Here is a 22,218-nt window from a genome sequence, read left to right on the forward strand (position 1 = left end):
GTTCCTATTAAAGTGGCTGGCAAGTGTATATAGACTCATTGAGTTTTACTCTGAGTTGTGTCAATTTACACTGAGTTGCCAGTTTACTAGGTATTTGGTATACCAATTTAGTAACTAAGAAATGTATACATATATACATAATAAGTAGTACACTTTAACTACAAATTATATAATGTAATGTGTCTATATAACATTGTTCGCTTGCCATAGTAAAATTGATGTCCATATATGACAAGAAAAAACAAAGCAGCAATATTGTCTGGGACTTATGGGAAATCTTTGGACATGGAGCCAAGGTTAAAGTGACAAATAAATGAGTCTTACACTGTTTAATGCGTCGTTGCTCGTTAGAGCTGCCTGTGAAGGCAGCATCTTAGCAGGTCGTCCAAGGCCGCACGTCTTACTGGCCCATTGATACAGGTGCCTCTGCTGCAGCTATAGAGGGCAGACAGCAGGTCTCACGCTCCAAATACTGACATCCATGGTCACTAAGCCCTAGCTTGGTGAAGTGAGATAGGGTGGAAAAAAGGTTCCAAGATTAACCTCTTTAGAAAGCTAAGAATCCTTAACTACCCAAAGAACGCTTCAGAAATCATTATTTATTTATTTATTTATTTATTCATTTATTTATTTTTAAAAAAAAGGACAGAAAACAGCTACAGTACAATATACTACTTCATAATGGAAAAGAGGCTGTACCCTGCATTTAGATATGTAGCTAAGCTTTAGCTCCTTTCATATTGATTATAGCAGTCTATCTTTTGGTCACAAAACCATCCAGATAGCCAGTTTCTCAAATTAAATCCCTGTACCAACTGGTGTTACCTAGTTAGGTGTCACAGCAGACCTAATACATCTCTTCAGTTTCTTGAGAACCTTGGATATTATAATCTATATAGACTCTTTGAAAGACCCAATAATTAATAATAAAGATTCAGTATCTTCGTTTAATGTTAGAGGATTGTTTTTATCGCTCATGGCCTCAGCAGGGCAGGAATTTACTGTGGATGGGATGCCAGTCCGTTGCGGGGCACCATGCACGGACATTCACATTTAGGCGCAGTTTAGTGTTGCCAGTCTACCTACTGGCATATTTTTTGGGAAGTGGAAGGAAACTGGAGAACCCAGAGGAAACCCACACATACACATGGAGAACATGCACAGAAACTCCATATAGACAGATCATATTTTGACTCAGGGATCCTGGAGCTGTGAGGGGGCAACGCTACCCTCTGCACCACCGTTCCTCCCTGCTGTGGTTCTGTTACAACCCCGTAGCTGTGCTTTTTCACTATAAAAAAATAACCCTCAAGTGGCAGCAGTGGTGCAGAATCTCGCTAGTGGTGTTTAGTCTATTTTGCATCACCTGGAATTATAATGCTAAATTAGCCCAGCTAATAGCTACTCAGAAACACTTCACAGTAAATCTGGATTTACTCTATCCTTCTCTTATATTCAGGAACATTCTGTGGTACTAGAGAATAACCAAGCATTTAAAGAAGTGGGTAGGATTTCCATTTCAATCAGACATATTAGTCATGTTGAGTAAACCAAACACACTTTGTTGTTGAAAGTGCTTTATTATGTGCTACCTCCTAACAACACTGATCAGTTTACTGAGCCATAAAACTGACCCAAGACCAGCTTAAAAGGTCACAGCTGGCCAAGACTGCTATCCACGGGCAAGGCTCCCCTCCCCTGCAGCTCAGGTCGGCTAATCTGAAGGCCGGCTGCCTCCTGCTAGCATCCAAGGGGAGGCTGTTGCTAATTGCTTGTGTCGTAAAGCTCTATAACCCGAATAAGACTTGGTCCCCAAAGCTGCCAGGATAAACCCCACTTTGCCTCACCAAACCTGCTTAATAAGGATCGTTATCCACAACAACATCCCTAATTCCCTTCATCCATCCCTCCACGACATGCCTCCTGGTCCTATTCTTAGAGAAGGGAGGGGCTGAGGAGAGAAAGAGAAAGACAGCGAAGTAAAGATAACTGTGACAAGGATGACTGGGAATTTCAGGAAGATTCTGGAAAGAACAGGATGTCTTGTGTCTTTAGTGTGCAGACCTGACAGAGATCTCTGGTGAAATTAAATGTCAGTTGTGTTAGAGCAGATCTCATCAGTGTATGCTAATCACTGCAAAACCAGGCGTGTCCACACACACGTGTCCAGCCGACACGCCGCAGCCCAGTCCAACCTGATCAGTCATTTATGTGTGTAATATCCTCATTCATTCTTCAAACTTTTCTCAGTTCTCCACCAGTTCTTCTCCTCCGATTCTTACCATCTTCTATTACCATCATTACCTTCTGTAATAGCGTCAATAAAACTGATAGGTTACATGTGATTGTTATAGGGTGTAGTATTACAAGTTTCTGATTATTTGAATAGCCATTAGTACATATATGATCAATGTCATTCATTTGGTTGATTTTTGAAGTGGCCAGTTTATTAGGTACAGCTACATAGCATCTACACTCACTGTCCAGTTAATGACTGTAGCACATTTTTCATCAATTCATCTTCCCCTAGGGGCAGTAGATCATTCTCAGCACACTAGGGATACTGACATGGGAGTGAAACACACCTACACTGTCCTTTAGTCATTTTTGGTTTGTGGACTGTTTTTCAATCTAGCAGTGACAACAAGCTGTTCAAAAAATATCTAACAGAACTGCTGCGTCTGATACACTTATACCACAGCAACAATGCGTCCCATTGATGAACACCAACAGCATCATGCTTCCCAAGTGAAGAAGCCGACTTGAAATGGACTACAGTCAGTGATCTTTATGGCAGGTGTATCTGATAAAATAGCCACGGAGTGTATGTGGGGACAGAAAGCTGCCTCTCCAAGAGTTGATGAAATTGTCCAACAAAAATGGATCATGTTGTCAGTTTTCAGCAGATCAAGAATAGCCCTGTCATCTTTCATAAATAACCCAAAAAATAATCCATGTGCTCTCTCATAGGAACATAATTAACAGTGAGACAGTAACAGTGGAGTTACTGTTACCACCCTGAAGTTGATTATTTTCCTATAATTGCAAATGCTGAGGTTTTCTTCCTCTTATGTCACAGGAATTTGCCAACAATTACAATTTTTATTTATTAAAAAAACAGCATGTCATACTTTTATCTGTTTATAGTTACATTTAGTGTTGTGGAACATCCAAGAAACATGTTACTTCCTGTTATCACTTATGTTATAAGTGATAACAGGAACTAACTTCTGTTTTCTCTCTCCCTTGAAATTAATAAGACAAATGCAACTTATGTTACCAAGAAACCAGAAAGCAGAAAGTCCTGAAGAGCTTTCCGTATTGGTAAAATAAAAGCTACAGCTTTACCTCTGACTGTTATAAAGGACTCCTTACATAAATGGTAATAATTACTTCCTCACAGAAAAATTCAACATATCAACAGTTACACGTTTTTAAATTCAATTTGTGTGGACCATCTGCTGTGTCGTAATAATGTATTAGAACAAACTTTAATGCAAACGTGTGATTTACCTGTTATAGAAAATTATCTAACCAATCAGAACTGAGAATTCTGAACAGATGAACAGATGACCAGAATAGACAAAGTTACGCTGAAGTATCTTGATACATGTGCATTCTGGTCTTTTCTCTGCATCAGTATCGTTACTTGTGTAGTTACTAGAGAAAGTGTAGGTATGGTTAATGGCTGTTCTCTTTATCAACTTCACCTTCATTACACTTTTGAGCATATGAAATTCCATCAATATTCCCATTGTATTTGGCTGAACATTTTACCCATTTAGAGTGCAGTGATAATTCACCTGAGGTGATGTACAACAGTAGCACATGGAAAGTAATCAGTAAATGAATTTACATGCTGGCGCTCATCCGGGTGTCCTGTATCTGTCTGCTGCCAGCATTCCACTGGAACATCTTCTACCTGTCACTCAGATTCCTCAGCCAGTAAGAGCCGATAATGGGATCTGTGTCACTGGTGTTTAGACAGAGTCTAAAGAGCAACAGTACACGTGTGTGTGTGTTTCAAAGAGTCAGGCTGAGACAGTAAAAAGAGCTTCTCATTATTAGAGCAGTGAATCTCAGGATTGTATGTATAATGCTGTATTAATATACCTCTAATCAGGTAACCAGAGAAAACTAGTGAAGTACAAGATTATATATTTAATACATCTGATGTGATGACGATGATGAAGGAGTAACGAAGGACTATTTGTTCAATGTTAATATGTTATATGTCTTACAAAATAGGCTTACTATAAAGAGATTGTAGAAGTATAGTCTTACCAGTTTACTGTATGCTTTTTGGAAAAAATGTTTTTAAATCATTGTGAGACAGATTTATTAGCTGTAATCAAAAAAAAAAAAAAAAAAAAAAACCTACCTAAGCACCCATTGAAGGCAGTACAATAAAAAGTGCAATTCCTCCTTTTGACCACCAGATGCCACTAGCGTGCAGTTCGAGTAATTTACTGTACATGGGTCATAGTTAAAAGTCTTTTTTTGATGCTCATTTGACATAATAAGCTATGCATAAATATTATATAATTTCATATACTCTTACTTCTACTTACATGAAAAAAATCTATATTACATTCTAAAGTACAACACTGTCTTTCAAAACACTGGCCCAAGTTGGGCCCAAAAAAATATGTCAGTTACGTTTGTACAAGATGTACAAATTAATCTCTGGAGCATATTTTAAGAATATTATTTGGTTTTTTTTGTTTGTTTGTTTGATTTTTGTTTAAAAACTTTTCTTCTTACTACTACAACTTTTAAAATGACCTATACTCATCAGAAATCTAATTTAGTTTGCTTGTACAGTGAAAATAATTTTATTCTTTCCATTCACCACCACCTATTGGTCATCTCACAACCAGAAGTGATTATTCATTCATTCATCTTCAATAAGTGCTTTATCCTGGTTAGGATCAGGATCACGGTGGATCCAGAGCCAATCCCAGGAACCCTGGGCATGAGGTGGGAAAACACCTTGGGTGGGATGCAGCGCACCATGCACACACATTGACACCTAGGGTTAATTTAGGTTAGCCAGTCCACGTGCTGTTATGTTTTTTGTGAGGAAACCAGAGAACCCAGAGGAAACCCACTCAAAAAACTTCCAAGGATCATCCATACAGACAGTAACCCAAGCTCAGGATTGAGCCAGAGAACCCTGAGCTGTGAGGCAGCAACGCTACCCACTGAGCCACCACTGACATATTTATTAAGTACCATTAAATTAATATTGTATTGCATTGAATTTACATGGATTTACAGAAACACAGATAACTGGCCAAACAATATTCTATTCTAGTCTGTTCCTAGTCTATCCATGTTGCTCCACTGCCCCCTATTGGTCCTCTCACAACCAGAAGTAGCCTGTCAATTAAACACTAAAGACATGCACTGTAGTTCACATTATGGTTAATATCACACAGCTAAACACCAAATGATATTCATACACATTTATTCATGTATCAGTGTATAATAAAACATCCTATAGCTACTTACAATTCAAGCAGTACTCAAATATCGACAAATGCAGTATAGTGTCATATAATTTACCGCATCAAAGAAATGAGCAAGTAACAAAAATCATTTCAAAAATACTTTCAGAAGTGCTACAAATGGAAACAAAGGCACAGTGACAAACACACTGGGAGAAAAATCCCCACACATCAGCTCCTACACGCTTCTCCCTGCTATTGATACAGTGGTGTTGTACATTGGCCATTGTGATTTGGGTCCAATTGTAGTGGATAATACTGATCGACCATGCTGGTAGTGTTAGAAATAATAACAATTATTAGTTAAGACAGACATTAACAAAGAAATCTTGTGAAAATAAATTAAATAAAACTATGTACAATCACATGCTTTAGTCAGAACAGAGCATATATTTGGAAATATAGTGGTTCATGTAAGAAAAATGAGCGTAAAAATGCTACGAAAAAAAATGCTAAGGAAAAAAATTGCAACAATCAACACTTCTCTTCTTACTTAGCAGCAATTAATTGTATATCAATTTTAATTAGTATAACACCAATGCTGTATTTTCTCAGACATAATAATAATATGGGGTTTTAATATCTGTTACATACCACAACTGTTAATTAAGTTACAATTAATCACACCATTTAGATACAAAAATCATAATATAAGGTGTTTTCTCTCAGTCTCATTTCCGTGAATAATCCTAGGCAAGTATAGAGACAGGTTACACAATCCTCACACAACCATTTTGTAAAAAGTACAATATTACTAACAACATTTTGTTTGTCAGTGTTAGCCTACTTACACAGATAAGCTTCAGAACATTGTTTAGCTTTGGGATAAATGTAAAGAGAACCTGATTGACAGTCTCAGTACTGCGGAGTTACACTACAGTACATCATCAGTACAGTACATCATCACACCTATAATAGTTTTGCAGTATTTATCTTCGCTCTGATTTAGTGTACTAACCTTTGGATACACCCCTATCCTACACTAAGTGTTTTAATGCTGTGGAATACAACACTGTTCATGGTTTATATGTATTATCACCAATAACGCTTTCACTGTAATATTGTAAAGTGGCGTGAAAGACTCAAATTCTGTAATTAAAAATGAAGTAAAGTGGGTCATAAAAATAGATAAACTGTACTAGCTTGAAAAAGGTGAATGTTTAATCCACAGTAAAAACACAAATACTAAAGGACCTGTTCGTGTTTCTCTTCACAGTCGAGGTTTTCGTACACAGACAGAGAACTTTCACGTGGATATAATCATAAAACAGATGTAATAATTTAATATCCTTGGCATTGTGTCTCATTTCCAGTGTTACATTGATGGAGACCCTGTTCTCCGTTCAGTGTACTGACACATTAACCACAATACATTAAATAATCAATAAGAAACATGTCACAATTTCTACACCCGGATTGTCACATACTATTAGTATACTGTTAGTATGCAAGTCCAAATTGTGTGCCATGACATCAGAACATCAGTAACTGTAACAAAGAGTCATTCTCCAGTTTATGTCATATATTTTACCCAGCACTTCTGCAGCAGTGTGTAGCACTGGTAAGCCATTTCTTCATCATTATATTGTACCTTAAAGCTTCACTAACGAGGCCTGGATGTTCGTCAGGAGATCCAGGCCTCAGCAGTGGCGAGGGGAGTTGGGGTATTTGTTTTTCAGACCTTCCTTGAAGCTGCGGAAGAGCAGCCGGTTTCTGCGGTTCTCCTCGTCCTTGCGGCTGTGGAAGTCGCCCTGAACCTTAAAGCCTCGATGCACCACAAAGGCGTTACTCACCACGGAGAACCTGAACCCTGCCACATGAAGCTCACAGGCCTGCAGGAGAACAGGAGAGAGGTTAAAGAGACAGTGAGTGAAAGAAAGTACAAAAATCAGTGTTTTTCAACCTAATCTCATGCCATTGTATCTGTAGCATGTGTGTGATTACCACAAACCAGAATTTCACCACATTTCTCACAGAAAAGAACAGAAAACATGTTTGCACAGTAAAGGGGCAGTCTTTGGGATGCTTTCACAAATTCTTCAGTTGAAGATGTTTGTATATTAAGCTCCAAATCTGTATATTTCATCCTTTCAGAGCTGGGAATATTTTTCAGAAGGAAGAATTTGTGGTTGTGTTACCAACACAGTCAGAGTAGTTCAGAGTAACACAGAGGTGCCTCAGTTTCTGGCTGATTGCACAAGAATATCACAAATATTGATTAAAGATGGATAATGAGTGTTAAAGATGGATAAAACTACATAAAAACAGCATTCTCTCATCTTAGACCTTTACTGTTAAAGCGTAATGACTGTAGCTTGAAATTGCTGTTATAAAGTCGTATATTTTAAACGTTTGTTGGAAAATGTATCAACTTGGACAGCTTAGCCGTTAGACATTATGAGTGAGTTTAGAGTAGGTTTTCTCACTACAGGGAAACACGTCAGATTTCCTGTTTGTGGTAGTCAGCAGTCATACACTACAGTACACTACAGTAGTAATCTAGTTTTTTAATAGATTAAAAAATGCTTAAGAAGAATGGAATAAATGTACAATGTACATTATAGTGTGCAGAAAAACACTTATTTCCAGAAGAAAATTGCCTCATTTGACAAAATTACCCTGGAAAGGACAATAAGCACATAATATAGTATCTACTCCTGTATTTCCAGATGATATTAGGACTCACTTGACTGATACGGTTGAAGCCGTACTGTCTGAAGTTCTCGTCATACAGTGGTACTGATTTAGCCCCGATGTAAAAGGGTTCCCATGGGTCGACCCAGTTCTGCGTATACGCCACCTCCAGAGGCCCGGAGCTCTTGCTAACCAGATTAATCCAGCGGGAGTAGTTGGTGGGTGCCTGGCATCGTGGGCACAGTTCCTCATAGAAGGGCCTCACCTCACCGACCAGGTACAGCTGCGCAAGCTCGGATTTCGTAGCAGGCATCTTGCGTGTGTGCCTAATTTCAAAAGCAGGCAGGACCAGAACCTCGTCCGGGGCCGGCTCGCGCTTCATCAGCATCATCACAAACTGATGATGCAGGTCTGCGCTGGGTACCATGTCAATGTCGAGGACGAGGATGTAGGCGGCGTCTGTGCCTGTCCGGGCCACGTTGCGGAGAAGGTTGTTGGGGTAAGAGACGTTTCTTCCCATAGCATAGTTCTTGTACTTGTCCCGGTGGGATTCAAGCTTAGCAAAGACACCAGGACAGCCTTGTTCCTCGAGTCCAGCGAAGTGCTCCCTGTCTTGCTCCGGGAAGCTGGCCATCTCCTCCGAGTGGCACACCAGGTGGAAATCCACCAAGGCTTGGACGCGTGGACAGAAGAGACTGAGAGCATAGACAAGGGCCGTGGCAAACTTGACATCTTGGCCATGAGCGAAAATAGCCACGGAGAGCGGATTTTGCCAGCGTTCAAGCAAGGAATCCAAATGATGAAGGTTGTTGATGGTTGTGTGTGTCACCAAGGCGAGGTGATGGGATCTTGGATCTGCTCCCAGCTTCTGGTTGGTGGAGAAGTCACTCTTGATAAGGTTTTTGTACACACGGTACTGACCACTGCTGTCGAAGATGCCTCCGCTGGATAAGGAGTATCTCAGGCGTTCCCGCTTAGAGTTCTTATCATTGGGTTGTGTGTTCTTCTTGGAGCCGAACAGCTCTGAATACTTGTAGCGCTGCTGTTTGCCGTGTAGCTTTGACAGGAACGACAAGTAGATGAGCTGCAGTAGGGCTACAATGAGCAGGGCACTCAGCACCACTTTAAACACGGAGCATTTTTTGAAGAAATGCATTCCAAAAACTTTGTCGTTTTCTAGAGAATATGCATGAAGAAAACTCTTATCTGTGGTGCTCACCAGACGTGTAGCTCGGCTACTTCATTTCTGCACTAAATCACTGCAATATCCTCCAGATACACTAAACCCATCAACACCACCCCTTATGTATCTACAGCTTAGGATTTTACACACAAGTCCATCCTTTTCTGTATGAGATCAGTCTGTTAACATCACACAAACATTACCAGTCGCAAAATAATAGCCTGTCCAGTGTAAATATGTTATTTTGGTATCTTGCTATTTTGGTAAACCTTACGAGCTTCTCCTTCACTCATTACGGCGCGGTCCTTCGTGCCATGTCGCAGGTTTTTGACGTCACTCCCTGTTTCTTTAAAAGAGAACAAGGTGATGCGATCAGTATTGTTATGGTTTAATCCAAGTCAAGCCGAGATGATAGAAGTCATGAAAATGCGACTGCGTCTCAAATCGCATACCATCATAGAAATACTGATAAATGGCCTGCTATTTTGATATACTATTTAGTATAGAAACAAACAATTGGCGATGCAGTATGTCCAAAACCACACCCTATCCACTAGGTAGTGCACTATGTTAGGATTTTGCCCGTTTGACAGTTGCATATGAATGCATAGTGTTAAATATCCATTACCCTAAAGAAATCTCACAATATACTAAGGGTTTGTGTCCAAACAATAAATCTTAGCGGATAAAAATGAACCTGAATGCACTTTTTCAGACACATCTTATGGTTTAAATGCAGGGTGTCTTATTACCGTAAACATTAGAATATAGTAGCATTAAATACAGCAGGGACGATTAGACTGCATATACATTCTACTGCTTTGTATATACACGTCTTCCGTGTACAGAACGAATATTTACACCAGAATAATCATTTTAAATGAATTCCTTACAATTAAACGATGAAAGCCGTATGGTGCTCTGTAAATACCGTGGATTTCACTCTACTCACGTACAAGACGAGGTGGCCGAGTGGTTAAGGCGATGGACTGCTAATCCATTGTGCTCTGCACGCGTGGGTTCGAATCCCATCCTCGTCGAAAACCGTTTTCCATTTCAATATAACGTTCATTAGCTTTGCATACTAATTTCACGCATTGAAAATTATTTCTGAATGAGTATGAAAAGTATCGAGTGATTTTTTTTTAAATATTTTGTTTCTAATATATTTCTTAATATATTTTTACAATGTAACAAAAAAAAAACAAGAACTGTCTGAGAACATGTTCTACGCCCTACCCACCCCAAACCCACCTTTTTGAACCCCTCCCTTGACTTTGCCAGTCGTACAAAAGAAAAATAATAATAATTAAAAACAAATAAAATGATAATGGTAGGAGGAAAACATTAATAACTAAAAATAAACAAAACCAAGGCAGCACATATTCTGGTTATAAGTCATCCTCTCAATACCTCACTACAACTTTCGCAAACATCTGAGACTGTATCTCTTATAGGAGCTTATCCCCATATCAATCATCAGACTAATTAGGATAGCCATAGTCTGATTTTGAACTTCCTTGCATGTTGTGTAAGTGTGACCATCACTTTTATACTTTAATCACAGTTGTCATATGCTATGTCATCCAGATGTGTCTAAAAAATGTTCTTTCAGCCAAGTCTCAATCTTAAGTGATTTTACTCAGACAATCATGCCTATATATTTTTAATGATTGGACCCAAGTGATAAGAGCAGCGTATCAGGGCGGATACTGTCCTGAAACACTGGATCAGGTACGGATTTGATAAGTTTACCAGTCTAATCCACTGCGAACATGTATCGACATACACAGCACAAAGAGCTCTGTGCAAAATTTTGTCCTCCTCCTTTGGTTTCCTCTGGGTTTTCCAGTTTCCTTCTACCTCCCAAAAACATTCCAGCAGGTGAATTGGTGAATGAGCGTGTGAATGTGCATGTGTGCATGATGCCCTACGATGAACTTGCGTCTTGTCTAGCTGTATTCCCACCTCACACCCACCGTTCCCAGGATAGTCTCCGGATCCTCCCTGACTCTGACCAGAAAAATGCAGCTGATGAAGACGAACACTCAACTGTATGCTTAGTTTGTGTCCTGGATAAAACAGTCTGTCAGAGGAATACATGTAAATACAATATCTTCAGCACCATTTTAAAAATATGTGCATTTAAACTGAAGCTCCCATAGTTATCACTATTCAATAAGCAGAACCGCAATGCTCATTAATATTCATTACTTGACTGGCATAAGATCCAAAAATACAAGATGTTTGAATTACAGAATATGAGTAAGACATTGGCAAAATATTCAGCTGTGAGGGTGAAAAGACATTTCAGAGATTATAGTGCAGTTTATCAGTCTTAGCTAATCAATTGAGATGTTAGTGAGATTTGCTTGTTAATCTACTCTTACAAGCAAATCTCACTAACATATCTCAATTGATGTTTTGTAAATTTGAAATTTGTAAATGCACTTGACAAAGCTGCATCCGACATTATTTATGGAACGTCTTTTGCTGCCAATATTGCTGCTTCACTACTCAATAGTTTACAGTCCATGTCCTGTACAGTCCTGTGTGTTTATTGTCCTGGTATTTATTGTTCTGCACTTGTCTCACACTGTTGTGTATTTGCACTTTATGTAGTGTTGTGTACTGTTGTGTTGCACCATGGTCCTAGAGAAGCATCATTTCATTCCAATGTATACAAGCCATATAGAGGAATGAAAATAAAAAAACACACCTGACTTGACATAACTATCAAAATCGTGGAAAAATGAGAATATACACTTTTAGGGAAAAATGTTCAAGTTGGCATTTTAATTCATTAACCAAAACAAACAAGACAAACATAAAAAAAAAATCTTCTTCAAAACAAGTACAGTTTTAACAAGTTGTCAGGTAGGGCTGTGTTCCAATTTCAAAGTGGGGGGGGGACTGTCAAGACATTTGTTTCTTAACTAATGCATTCTACATTAAGGTTCAAACTCCTGGAGCATCATTCAGTTCTGCGTGAATATTCACAGCTATAAACAGTGAAATTCTACAGTGTAGCATATAAGACATATAATTAGTTAAGTAAAAGGGTCTCAGCCTTTTTAACCACCTAAACATATGAAGTGTCTAAGTAACAAATTGGATGCAGGCCTGTTTGTTTCGTAGCATAAACATTCATTACAATGTGAAAGGCAAAAGCAGTTGTTCAGTATGCGTTGTGATATGTAGGACACTGAGCTGTGTATATTCTGTAATTTACATTATCCTACACAAAGCATTTAAAGGGGGGTGGAGGGGAGAGAGAGAGGGGGAGGAGAGAGAGGGAGATTGATTAGGGATTACGGGTCACGGCTGCACTCAAAATAAACCCATAACTGTAACGTTACTGTCTCTACTGTATAACTGAGAATATTCCCTATCAGCTGTGCTGTTCTGCATCCTAGAGTGTAACTCTGAAGAGATTAGAGACCGTCTCAATATTATGAATATACAAAATTCACATGTAAAATTGTGATCTTCACAATATTCAGGCTCTCAAACCCTACATCATTAATTATAGGTTTATGTGAACAGCTAAACTGACTAAGAAACCAGAACTCCAGCTCCGCTTTTAGATCCTCCTTCTTCACTTTCTTTAGCCTGAGCCGCGTTGCCTTTGCCTTGTTTATCGTCTTCGCCCACCAGACGGATGTTGTAACGTTCCCGGTACTCCGTCAGCTCTCGCCCTTTCGTCTGCATTTGCGTATTGAGCGACACAACTAACTTTGATATCTGTCAGAAAAGAAGGGGGAAAAAAAAAGTCAGTTTAAAAACTGTGCACTATGAATGACCTTTTTTACACTGTGACACTTTTTACACACGAATGTGTATAAAAAGTGTCCACTGTGACCCTGTTTACACCCGGGTGTTTATAGAAAGCATCCACTGTGACCCTGGTTACACCCGGTTGTTTATAAAAACGTCCACTGTGACCCTGTTTACTGACTGTGACCCTGTTTACACCCGGTTATTTATAAACATGTCCACTCCGACCCTGTTTACACTCAGTTGTTCATAATAACATCCACTCTGACCCTGATTATACCCGGTTGTTTATAAAAACGTCCACTGTGACCCTGTTTACTGACTGTGACCCCGTTTACACCTGGTTATTTATAAACATGTCCACTCCGACCCTGTTTACACTCAGTTGTTCATAATAACATCCACTCTGACCCTGATTATACCCGGTTGTTTATAAAAACGTCCACTGTGACCCTGTTTACTGACTGTGACCCTGTTTACGCCCAGTTGTATCCGTATGCTGTTCAAATTTTAGCTACAATTATTCACATTTGTAATCAAAGGTGTCTCTGTTTAGCTGAACTGAAATTCGTTTGCTAGATCACACTTTAATATGCAAATCAGCTTGTAACATTACAACCAACTTTGTCTTGTTCTTCACTTCCAATTCAAACACATTTGTGATCAGAGTTTCGGACGTGTTTAGTCCTGGCCCATGTGCATTATGATGTAACGGGAGGAGTCTGGTGTGAACGCTACATAATCATATGCAGAACCTCAAAGAGACCACGGTCCCTTTTAAGTAATTGATTTATTTATTTGTTTATTTTGCTTGTGAGATTGAGGTTTGCAATTACATAGGACAGATATCACCTAGATAAACTCAGCACAAAGCCAAAGTAACTTCTATCAGAAACAAATGCATGTTTTTCACTTTATAATTTGGCCTTCTATTTCATCATTTGTTCTGACCACTGCTTTAGCTGAAAGAGCAGAAAAGTGTAGTTTTCAGGGTTTTTTCGTATCACTGTAGTCTCTGGTGTTTTTAGACCTGAATTTTTACTCTGAGACAGTCATGGCTCTTAGCATGTAACGTACCTGTTCTTTATTGTTTTCCAGTGCAGGCAGCACTTCTTTTACAGTCCTCTCGACCAAAACACCTCCGACTAAACGATAGCATTTCCGCGAGGGATCGACTTCCTTCAGTGTGTCGATGACCAGGCTAAAGAAATAGACTCCGATTAATCATCATATCCATCACACATGTCTCTTATACAAGTGAGTTACGGGTGTGACATGACATACCATTTCATCCCTATCCTGTACCACTATAGATCATTACATTGTTAAAAGTGTTATTTCCAGTTTACACACTTTAAAACATGCCACGAGATTTTATTTTTATTTACGTGCACTACCAGTCAGGCTGAGATCCTCACTGCTTCTCCTAAGTTGTAAAGTAAAACTATTTGTTTGGGAAACAATTTAATTTCAATAAAAACTACTTATTAAAAATTCATTTTGATTCAGAAATAAATTTATACATGGGCATTACCATCACTAAAACAAATTTCAACCATAAGCCTTGAAAAGTACATATTCAATCTGGTGTGTTCAAACATTTCCACTGGTAGTGTATGTTATTCTTTAAAGAAGAAACATTTGAAGAAAATCAGAAAAAAATAGTATTACACCATTTTAATAAAACTATAAGAGTGATCCTTTAACGAACTTGGTTGAATCAGTTTCTGTAATCAAAGACTTAAATCATTTTACTATGGCTATGTGAAACATTTTATGTCCTTCTTTAAATATATTCTGAGCTGTAATCAGATAAAACCATGATTTCAGGCTAAACACATACACTGAACGTTCCTACTTTAATTAATTTCACCCATAAAGTGTAGTGGAATGAAACATTAAAAGTGTTTGATCATATTATGCCCTTATCATATTATTATAATAATAAATACAGCAGGTGAAATGAAAAGAAAAACCTGTGTTCATTGATCTCCATCTCCAGTTCAGCAGCTTTTGAGGCCATGCTGCGCTGCTCCTGCCGCATCCTCTGGAACGTTGCCACAACCTGCCATCAAAACACACACACACACACATCACTCTAATGCCTACAAGGCTCTAACAAACTGTTCATTAAACCACAGCAGCAAGGTAACAACAGCACTTTTTACCAATATACCTTTTTTTTTTTTTTTTTTTTAAATCTAAGGATGCACTAACCTAATATTTAGTACCTGTAACCAAAAAAGAAAAAGACAAAACAGTACATGGGGAAAAGGGTGGGGCTTCCAGGATGTCAGTTAATATCAGCGAGTTCAAAACAACTACACAAATGTCACTCATTCATATGTTGATCTTATGACTTATCTGTCAATTTTACTTAGGAGGAGGAAAAAAGCACACTGCTCTTTTGGCATATTTTTGAGTACTAGTGGATGCTGTTATTAAAATATAAAAATGACAATTTTTTGCTGTTAAAATTACTAAACAAATCAACTATTAATCCTGAAACGGATGTCTGCCTACAGTGGAGAAAAATCCAACTGGCTGAAATAACTGCAGTAGGACTTACATTGTAGTGTTCTGTGGAAAAATTGCAGTATTGATTGGCACTTCATTACATGTGCCCTCATAATCTGATTGTGTAATGTACCTCTTGAGTTTAGATCTTTTGTCTAATGATAATCGTACTTGTGATGTTCTCGTGAACTATAATACTCAGTGCTTGATTGGAGGGGAAATCAAGGGAAGCCATTCGCTCAACACTAATCAAATTTAAATAGCGAATTATAGAAATCTAACTAAACATCTCATTTTGGTTTAATGTCATTTGTACATACATATTGATATCTTGAATACACATGTACATCCATACTTGAGATTTTCATAACTGAATACCACACCACATCCTCAGCTTTATAAAACCCCCCAACCCTTTAAAGGTGGAGTGGAGGGGCACTTCCTGTCCCAGGGTGCCTTCATGTCCGTGTTAACTTCTGGTTCTCCCTTTTAGTTATGATTTCATCGCTAACTGCCAGAGTCCTCACTTGTGCTCTCGCACATTGTACGCCATTCAGGAGCGGATTTAGTGATTTGGGGGCCCTAGGCAAAATATAGGAATGGGGCCCTAGTGTCAGTATTTTAACATCAATATTTTAAATTTCAGCATACCTTATTTAGCGTTAATAATTAAAATACATATATATATACGTATATACACACACACACACAAGTCCACCCCGACGCCATTTTAAACCATTGTAGAATCAGAGCATACTTAATAATCGGTGTTCTCTCATTTTCTCTCTGCAGAGCTATGCATTTACTCCTGCTGCCTGATGCGATGTCAGTGCCTGCTCCTGGCACATCTACCCCTGTGGCTCCTCTCACCCCTAGACCTGCCTGATGGAGCCTTGTGACTCTGTGCTGTTTTTGGTCATCCCACACGGACACATAAAAGATTTCCACTAGTCAAAAACAGTTACGCACAAGCCTCACCGTTTCTTCAGTGGATAATTTTACCTGGATATTGCAGATGTGCACCTAAGAACTGCTGCTCATACTAAACAACTAAAAATCCTGTCAACACACTCAATACTGTCTGATGTTTTATATATATATATATATATATATATATATATATATATATATATATATATATATATATATATATAAAATATAAAAATGGTGGGAGAGTAATGATTTATAATTCTACTATCCAGTGACACCCAGAAGAGGCTATCTGTATCTTCTGAGTGTGGATCCTTTCAGTGTTTCTTCCTCATGAGGTCTCAGGGAGTTTTTCCTTGCCACTCTCCTCTGGCTTGCCCATTAGGGATCTAAATCTACATTCGGATTTCTGTAAAGATGCTTTGTGACAATGTTTATTAAAACATTTTAGAACTCGGTCACTGATGATCTTATCACTTAAATAGGTTTAAATAACATGTCCTGATTTGTCTTCACCACCAAGAGGTCATGAATCAGACCACACTGAAGATATGTGGCATCCGTTGGCAGAAATAGCAGCCGGGTTGTAACCCTTGTGCACTAAACATGGACTCTTATTAAGAGTTAATTTAATGATGTAAACTACTGCATTGCTACAAACTAGACGCTAGCACACGTTTCAGGACCAGTAGCTCTGTTCAGGTCCACCCTAACCGCTGCTTGGGAACGTTCAACTGCGGGAAAATGCCTTCCCATTCCCTTCCTAAGTGCACTGTATAGTGAAGGAAATAACGGTTCTCACACCCTGTGTAGTGCACTAAAAGCCGTATAAGGAGCCGTTTGCTATGGAGCCAGTCAATAGCACCACTGACACACACACACACACACACACACACGCCTCTCGGTGCTAGCAGCTTAGCTCATTGTGCACGGCAATAATCTGAGTTTAATGCGTCACACGCACCGTCTCATCGTATATAAAGATAAAATAATCCCGTGTGTTACACATGGAGCCCGACTGAAATGTACCTGCTCGGCAGAGGGGCCAGACTGCTTCCCTCCACTGCTTTTACTCCCCGTGCCGCTACTGCTGTTCGCCGCCATGTTGAAATGAAGTGCTGTAGCTGTGAGGACCTCTACATCGCCTTCAGAGGGCTGTCCGGACTGAACGCCTGTTCAAAAAAAAGAAAAAAGACGTATATGTAGGTTGTTTTTATATATATTTGTTTGTTTTTATATTTTTCGCACAGGGGTAAAGTTGATGCCGAAGAGAAAAATCTGCAATAATGACAATCTGTTAAAAAATTATATTATCAGGCTCCTGCCCTGGGTTTTATACATCAGGGTCAAGTAAATATGAGCTGTGATAGTAATTCATTAATGTGGTAGAGAAGGAAGTTCAAAGTGCGACGAGGAACAGCACATATCTGACAATCTCTGGTTCAATAGGAGTCCATGCTTTTGTCTCAGACTCTGTGGAAGCAGGTGCTGCTTTCTCCAAAGTACCATTTTCTCTGGCGCTTGGAGGTAGTGAGAAGTCAACACAGGTAACACACGACTTCACTACAGCCCACTGGAGCATACATTCCTCAGTATAATCAGTTTTCAGCTTTAGTTCTTAAAGATAGCAGTATGTGGATATGTCTACCATCGATATACATGTCTAAATGATATATATAAATATATAACCTCTAACCATTATCCTATTCCTGACTAATTAAAGTGCCCCTGTAAAATGAGTTTTTTCAGAAATTTTTGTACTTGTCTGTCAGTGTTATGGACAACATTATGATAGTATATCTAGAAAAAAATATGAATTGTGTTGGGGATATTCTTGTTTTAATTGTATAGTTTACCACTTCCAGAAAAAAAAAGAGTAAAAAGTTTTGATGACACATCCTGTACTAGTCTTGCATTCGTCCAGTTAAATCTCTAGAACTTATATGTCCCGCCCCCAGAGGCGTGTCTTGCTCTACAGTAGTAGCTCCTTATCAGCAAACATCTTGGATGCCACTGAAGATGATGTTGCTTATAAAGATTAATATGCAAGTCGTTTGAGGTGGATTTTTCCTTTAATGTTGCATTCACGAGTCTACATCAGTGGTGTCAAACATATCACCCACGGGCCGAAACAGGCCATATAAATTTTATTATTTTTTTCCTGGATTGTAATTGAGTTGAAAGATTCAAAAAATGTCTGCCATTAGGAGTTAGTAGGGCAATAAAGTTCATTTCATTAGCAAACTGTATATTTGACATTGTAACTACTTCTCCTTCCAAAAGAATGCTACAAACAATGTTGATTTGATTTTGGTTCTGCAATGAGTGCTATCTCATTTTTTTGGTTTGCTCCACTTCAAAGTGGCCCAAGTGTAATGTGGACCTTCCCTAAAATAAGTATCTCCCTCTTTTCCCCACTGTTCCCGTTAGAGCTGTTCTAAGGTATCTTTAAATCCTGTGTATCTTATTAGTCTAGAAACACTTAAACACTATAAAAAAAAACCTGCACTTATAATCCCATCCATATTTTACTAAAACTCCACATTCACACATTAAAAATTCTGAGTTTGCATTGTGGATGCTAGTTTCATACATGTCTATGTGCGTCATTTACAACCACTAAAATGTTTGCACACATCTGGTCTGTCTGAATGTACACTGTATACATGGTGGTCATCAGCTGTGAACCAGTTATCAAATTTAAACCAAGAAAACCTCTCTCTTTCACACTCCGTATTATTCGCAGAATGACCTCATCACATCCTGTGGCAGCTGTGTGTCAGATGACGTCCACCCCTGACAAGGAGGCAAACTTCACTACATGCAAGCGTTTGATCGAGCAGGCCAAGGAGGGTGGCGCGAGCATGATCTTCCTCCCTGAAGGCTTTGATTACATCGGCTCCAGTCGAGAGGAGACGCTGCAGCTGTCTGAAAGCCTCCAGGGTGACATCATGACCAGATATTCCCAGTTAGCCAGGTGTCTGGGTCTTGCTAAACATTTCTTTTTTTACTGAAGTATGTGCTGGAGGCAATAGTGGAGGATTATCATTACAGATCGTAGCGTAAGCACTACTTATTTGCATGCACACACTCCCCACAGTGTTACTAGGAACAGGACAGTGAAAAACGAAAACTGTAAACGGTGAGGGATAACATGCAGAGCTTCACAAACCAGCCACTACATACCGTAATTACAGTCCACAAAATCATCAGTTTAAAAAAATACAATATATGAGGGCTTTTGTAATGATTTAACAAATGGACATGTAGAAGCAATGACACCAATTTCAGAAAGCGAGAGATTTTTTTTTTTTGCTCATTTTAACAGTGTACCACACAACACTGCAACTAATCTTCACATAATAATACAGCAGTCAGTGTTAGTGGTGTTAATTATAATAAATAATATAACTCAGAAATTTGAACTGATTTCATGGTTACTGTACGGTTGCTGAGGCATGTTTGAACTGAACTGACTCCGTCACAGGAATCTGTTAATTGTTAAATATATCCATGACATATACAATAGCTACATATGTACTGTTTTTAGAAATCTTCTAGAAAGCACATCCCCAAAGGGCAATGTTTTCATTGCATAAAAAGACAGTAGCTTTATTAAATGTTTCATGAAAAAGATGTAATGCATTAGTTTATTTTAAAGGACCTTTTATTACATAATAGTAATAACAGAAAAAGTAAAAGAAGATAGCCATGGAGTATATGTTTAATTTTGATGGTCTTTTAATGAAGTGCAGAGTTGGACCACAGTTAAACCTTATTGCTGCACGTTTTATAGCTGTATAGAAGGTAAAATCATGTTCATGATGAAGGTGTGTGGTAAAGCAAGCTGTAAGATTTTCTGTGTCTGTAAGGAAGCTGAAAGTGTGGCTGTCTCTGGGTGGTTTCCATGAAAGAGGGCACGACTGGGAAAACGACAGACGCATCTACAACAGCCATGTCATTGTTAATTGCCAAGGTACCACACCGGCTCTTAACTCCTATAGATAAAGGACAAACATGGTAAAAGTTATGCCTTTGCACTGATTAATATATAAAAACCTGAATAAACCTTTACCCTAGTAACATACCTAACAACAACAACAAAAAAAGTATATATGAGTTCTATTTGTTTACAAATTGCTGTTATTTGCATTATAAATTTGCATTATAGCATCATTACTTGCAAAACCTGTAAGTAATAAAACACTTGAAGCACGCTGTTATAGGAAAATAATCAGTAACAGGGTGGTGTGCACTTTTTTAATAATACAAAAAAAGACAAGAAACACAAAACCCTCTATCCTTAAAAAAAAAAAAGGTCCTTTGTTGGAAATCATAAAAGAATAGCTTTACCTCTGACTGTTAGAAAGCACTGGTACTGGAGACTCCTTCCATATTTGTTACAATTACTCCCATTTTTTAAATCTGTATATGTAGAACGTTCACCGTACAAGTCCCTGTGAATATGTCATTACTATAAAGAAGATAACGTATTAGAACGAGTGTACTAATATAAATCTGTGACTTTCCTTGAAGCTTGAGGCACTACTGTCAGAGCTGGTGTTACAGAAAATTAATCAACTCCTTCTGACCAATCAGAATCCAAAATTTCAACAGTGCTGTGGTATAATCAGAAATATTTATAATAGTCAACGCAGTGATAGACAAAGCTCATATTATACCTACACTTTCATTGCAGTATGAACACCACTATCATCTGTACCTTATCTCTCGAACATAATTCACTTCAATTGTGTTCACACCGCAGCTACAAGTGGCTTTGATATATATATATTTTTTTTTACCTGATGTGAATAAATTGTCTTTACAGGCAGATGGTGACTTTTACACCAAATTACACCCAACATTCATCCAAATTGAATTGATCCCCATTCACTGCACATAAATGTTAAATGCTAGTGCTGACTGAATTTAGTTTATTCCCTTTTGTTTGTGTGTGTATATGCGTGAAAACAGGCCATGTTAAAAACTTGGTATGAATAAAATCTAGCAGAAAAATCCCATTTGAGCAGTAAATGATAATTGAAGTCTCCATGTGAGCTTCTTGTGATTTTCCGCAGGTCAAGTCGTGTCTGTGTACAGAAAAGGTCACCTGTTTGATGTAGAGCTGACAGGTAAAGGTGTGTCCCTAAAAGAGAGCGTCTTCACCATTCCCGGCCCGAGCTTAGTGCCACCTGTTCAGACCCCCGTTGGAAAGGTACACGACACCTGACTTTCTGCAGGAATCCCAGTTTGTGTGTTTTTAAATAAAGAAGTTGTTTATTAGTCTGTTCAACGGCTGTACAGGTGGGACTGGGGATCTGCTATGACCTACGCTTCCCCGAGATGTCCTCGGCTCTTCAGAGGCACGGGGCAGAGATCCTCACTTATCCATCAGCGTTTACCGTGGCAACAGGCACCGCCCACTGGGAGGTGAGACCCTGCAGACAGGTGACAAACGAAAGGAAAAAACCCGCTTGATCTGTTATGCTGAGGGAGAATTTTACTGGCCTGTCTTGGGTCTGGTTCTCTGCTTAGAGGGAAGCGTCACTCATGTTAGACAAACACCTTACTAACACACTTTATATTAGGTTTTCCTTTAATTTGTCACCTGTCTATAGCTACATTTTTGCTTAATCTAGGTGGAGAACTTAACACTTTCCAAAT

General features: G+C 38.7%; 3 protein-coding genes and 1 non-coding gene across 4 annotated transcripts in view; 2 read left to right on the top strand and 2 right to left on the bottom strand.

Moving 5' to 3' along the window:
- Positions 1–4,984: 4,984 nt before the first annotated feature.
- On the bottom strand, positions 4,985–10,437 carry b4gat1 (beta-1,4-glucuronyltransferase 1). Its single transcript, XM_026935933.3, has 2 exons — positions 8,197–10,437; positions 4,985–7,342 (listed from the first exon to the last, which is right to left on the bottom strand). The coding sequence occupies exons 1-2, from the start codon at positions 9,298–9,300 to the stop codon at positions 7,151–7,153; spliced, it is 1,296 nt and encodes a 431-aa protein (XP_026791734.1). The 5' UTR covers positions 9,301–10,437; the 3' UTR covers positions 4,985–7,150.
- Positions 10,286–10,367, top strand: trnas-gcu (transfer RNA serine (anticodon GCU)). The gene has a single exon. It is a non-coding gene; the product is annotated as a tRNA-Ser (tRNA).
- Positions 10,438–12,093: 1,656 nt separating the features above from the next.
- pfdn2 (prefoldin subunit 2) lies at positions 12,094–17,725 on the bottom strand. The gene is made up of 4 exons (XM_026937084.3): positions 17,581–17,725; positions 15,081–15,169; positions 14,182–14,305; positions 12,094–13,071 (listed from the first exon to the last, which is right to left on the bottom strand). Exons 1-4 carry the CDS (start codon positions 17,653–17,655, stop codon positions 12,883–12,885), a joined length of 477 nt encoding a protein of 158 aa, XP_026792885.1. The 5' UTR covers positions 17,656–17,725; the 3' UTR covers positions 12,094–12,882.
- A 101-nt stretch (positions 17,726–17,826) lies between these two features.
- nit1 (nitrilase 1) overlaps positions 17,827–22,218 on the top strand; it is a 6,343-nt gene continuing 1,951 nt past the window's right edge. Inside the window, exons 1-5 of the mRNA XM_026937083.3 lie at positions 17,827–18,098; positions 19,298–19,528; positions 20,424–20,527; positions 21,633–21,769; positions 21,859–21,984. Coding sequence (XP_026792884.3) covers positions 18,007–18,098; positions 19,298–19,528; positions 20,424–20,527; positions 21,633–21,769; positions 21,859–21,984 — 690 coding nt within the window. The 5' untranslated portion in view covers positions 17,827–18,006. The remainder of the gene's footprint in view (positions 18,099–19,297; positions 19,529–20,423; positions 20,528–21,632; positions 21,770–21,858; positions 21,985–22,218) is intronic.

The sequence above is a fragment of the Pangasianodon hypophthalmus genome, chromosome 4, assembly GCF_027358585.1.
Source record: "Pangasianodon hypophthalmus isolate fPanHyp1 chromosome 4, fPanHyp1.pri, whole genome shotgun sequence".
Classification (NCBI taxonomy): Eukaryota; Metazoa; Chordata; class Actinopteri; order Siluriformes; family Pangasiidae; genus Pangasianodon; species Pangasianodon hypophthalmus.

Excerpts from the sequence above, each read along its gene's own strand:
- pfdn2 (XM_026937084.3), bottom strand. The coding sequence starts at position 17,655 with ATGGCGGCGAACAGCAGTAGCGGCACGGGGAGTAAAAGCAGTGGAGGG. Across the intron at positions 15,170-17,580 it reads CTGGCCCCTCTGCCGAGCAG|GTTGTGGCAACGTTCCAGAG; the intron begins GTACATTTCAGT and ends TTTTGATGGCAG. Across the intron at positions 14,306-15,080 it reads ATGGAGATCAATGAACACAG|CCTGGTCATCGACACACTGA; the intron begins GTTTTTCTTTTC and ends CTATTTCTTTAG.
- b4gat1 (XM_026935933.3), bottom strand. The coding sequence starts at position 9,300 with ATGCATTTCTTCAAAAAATGCTCCGTGTTTAAAGTGGTGCTGAGTGCC. Across the intron at positions 7,343-8,196 it reads GCTTCAACCGTATCAGTCAA|GCCTGTGAGCTTCATGTGGC; the intron begins GTGAGTCCTAAT and ends GTTCTCCTGCAG.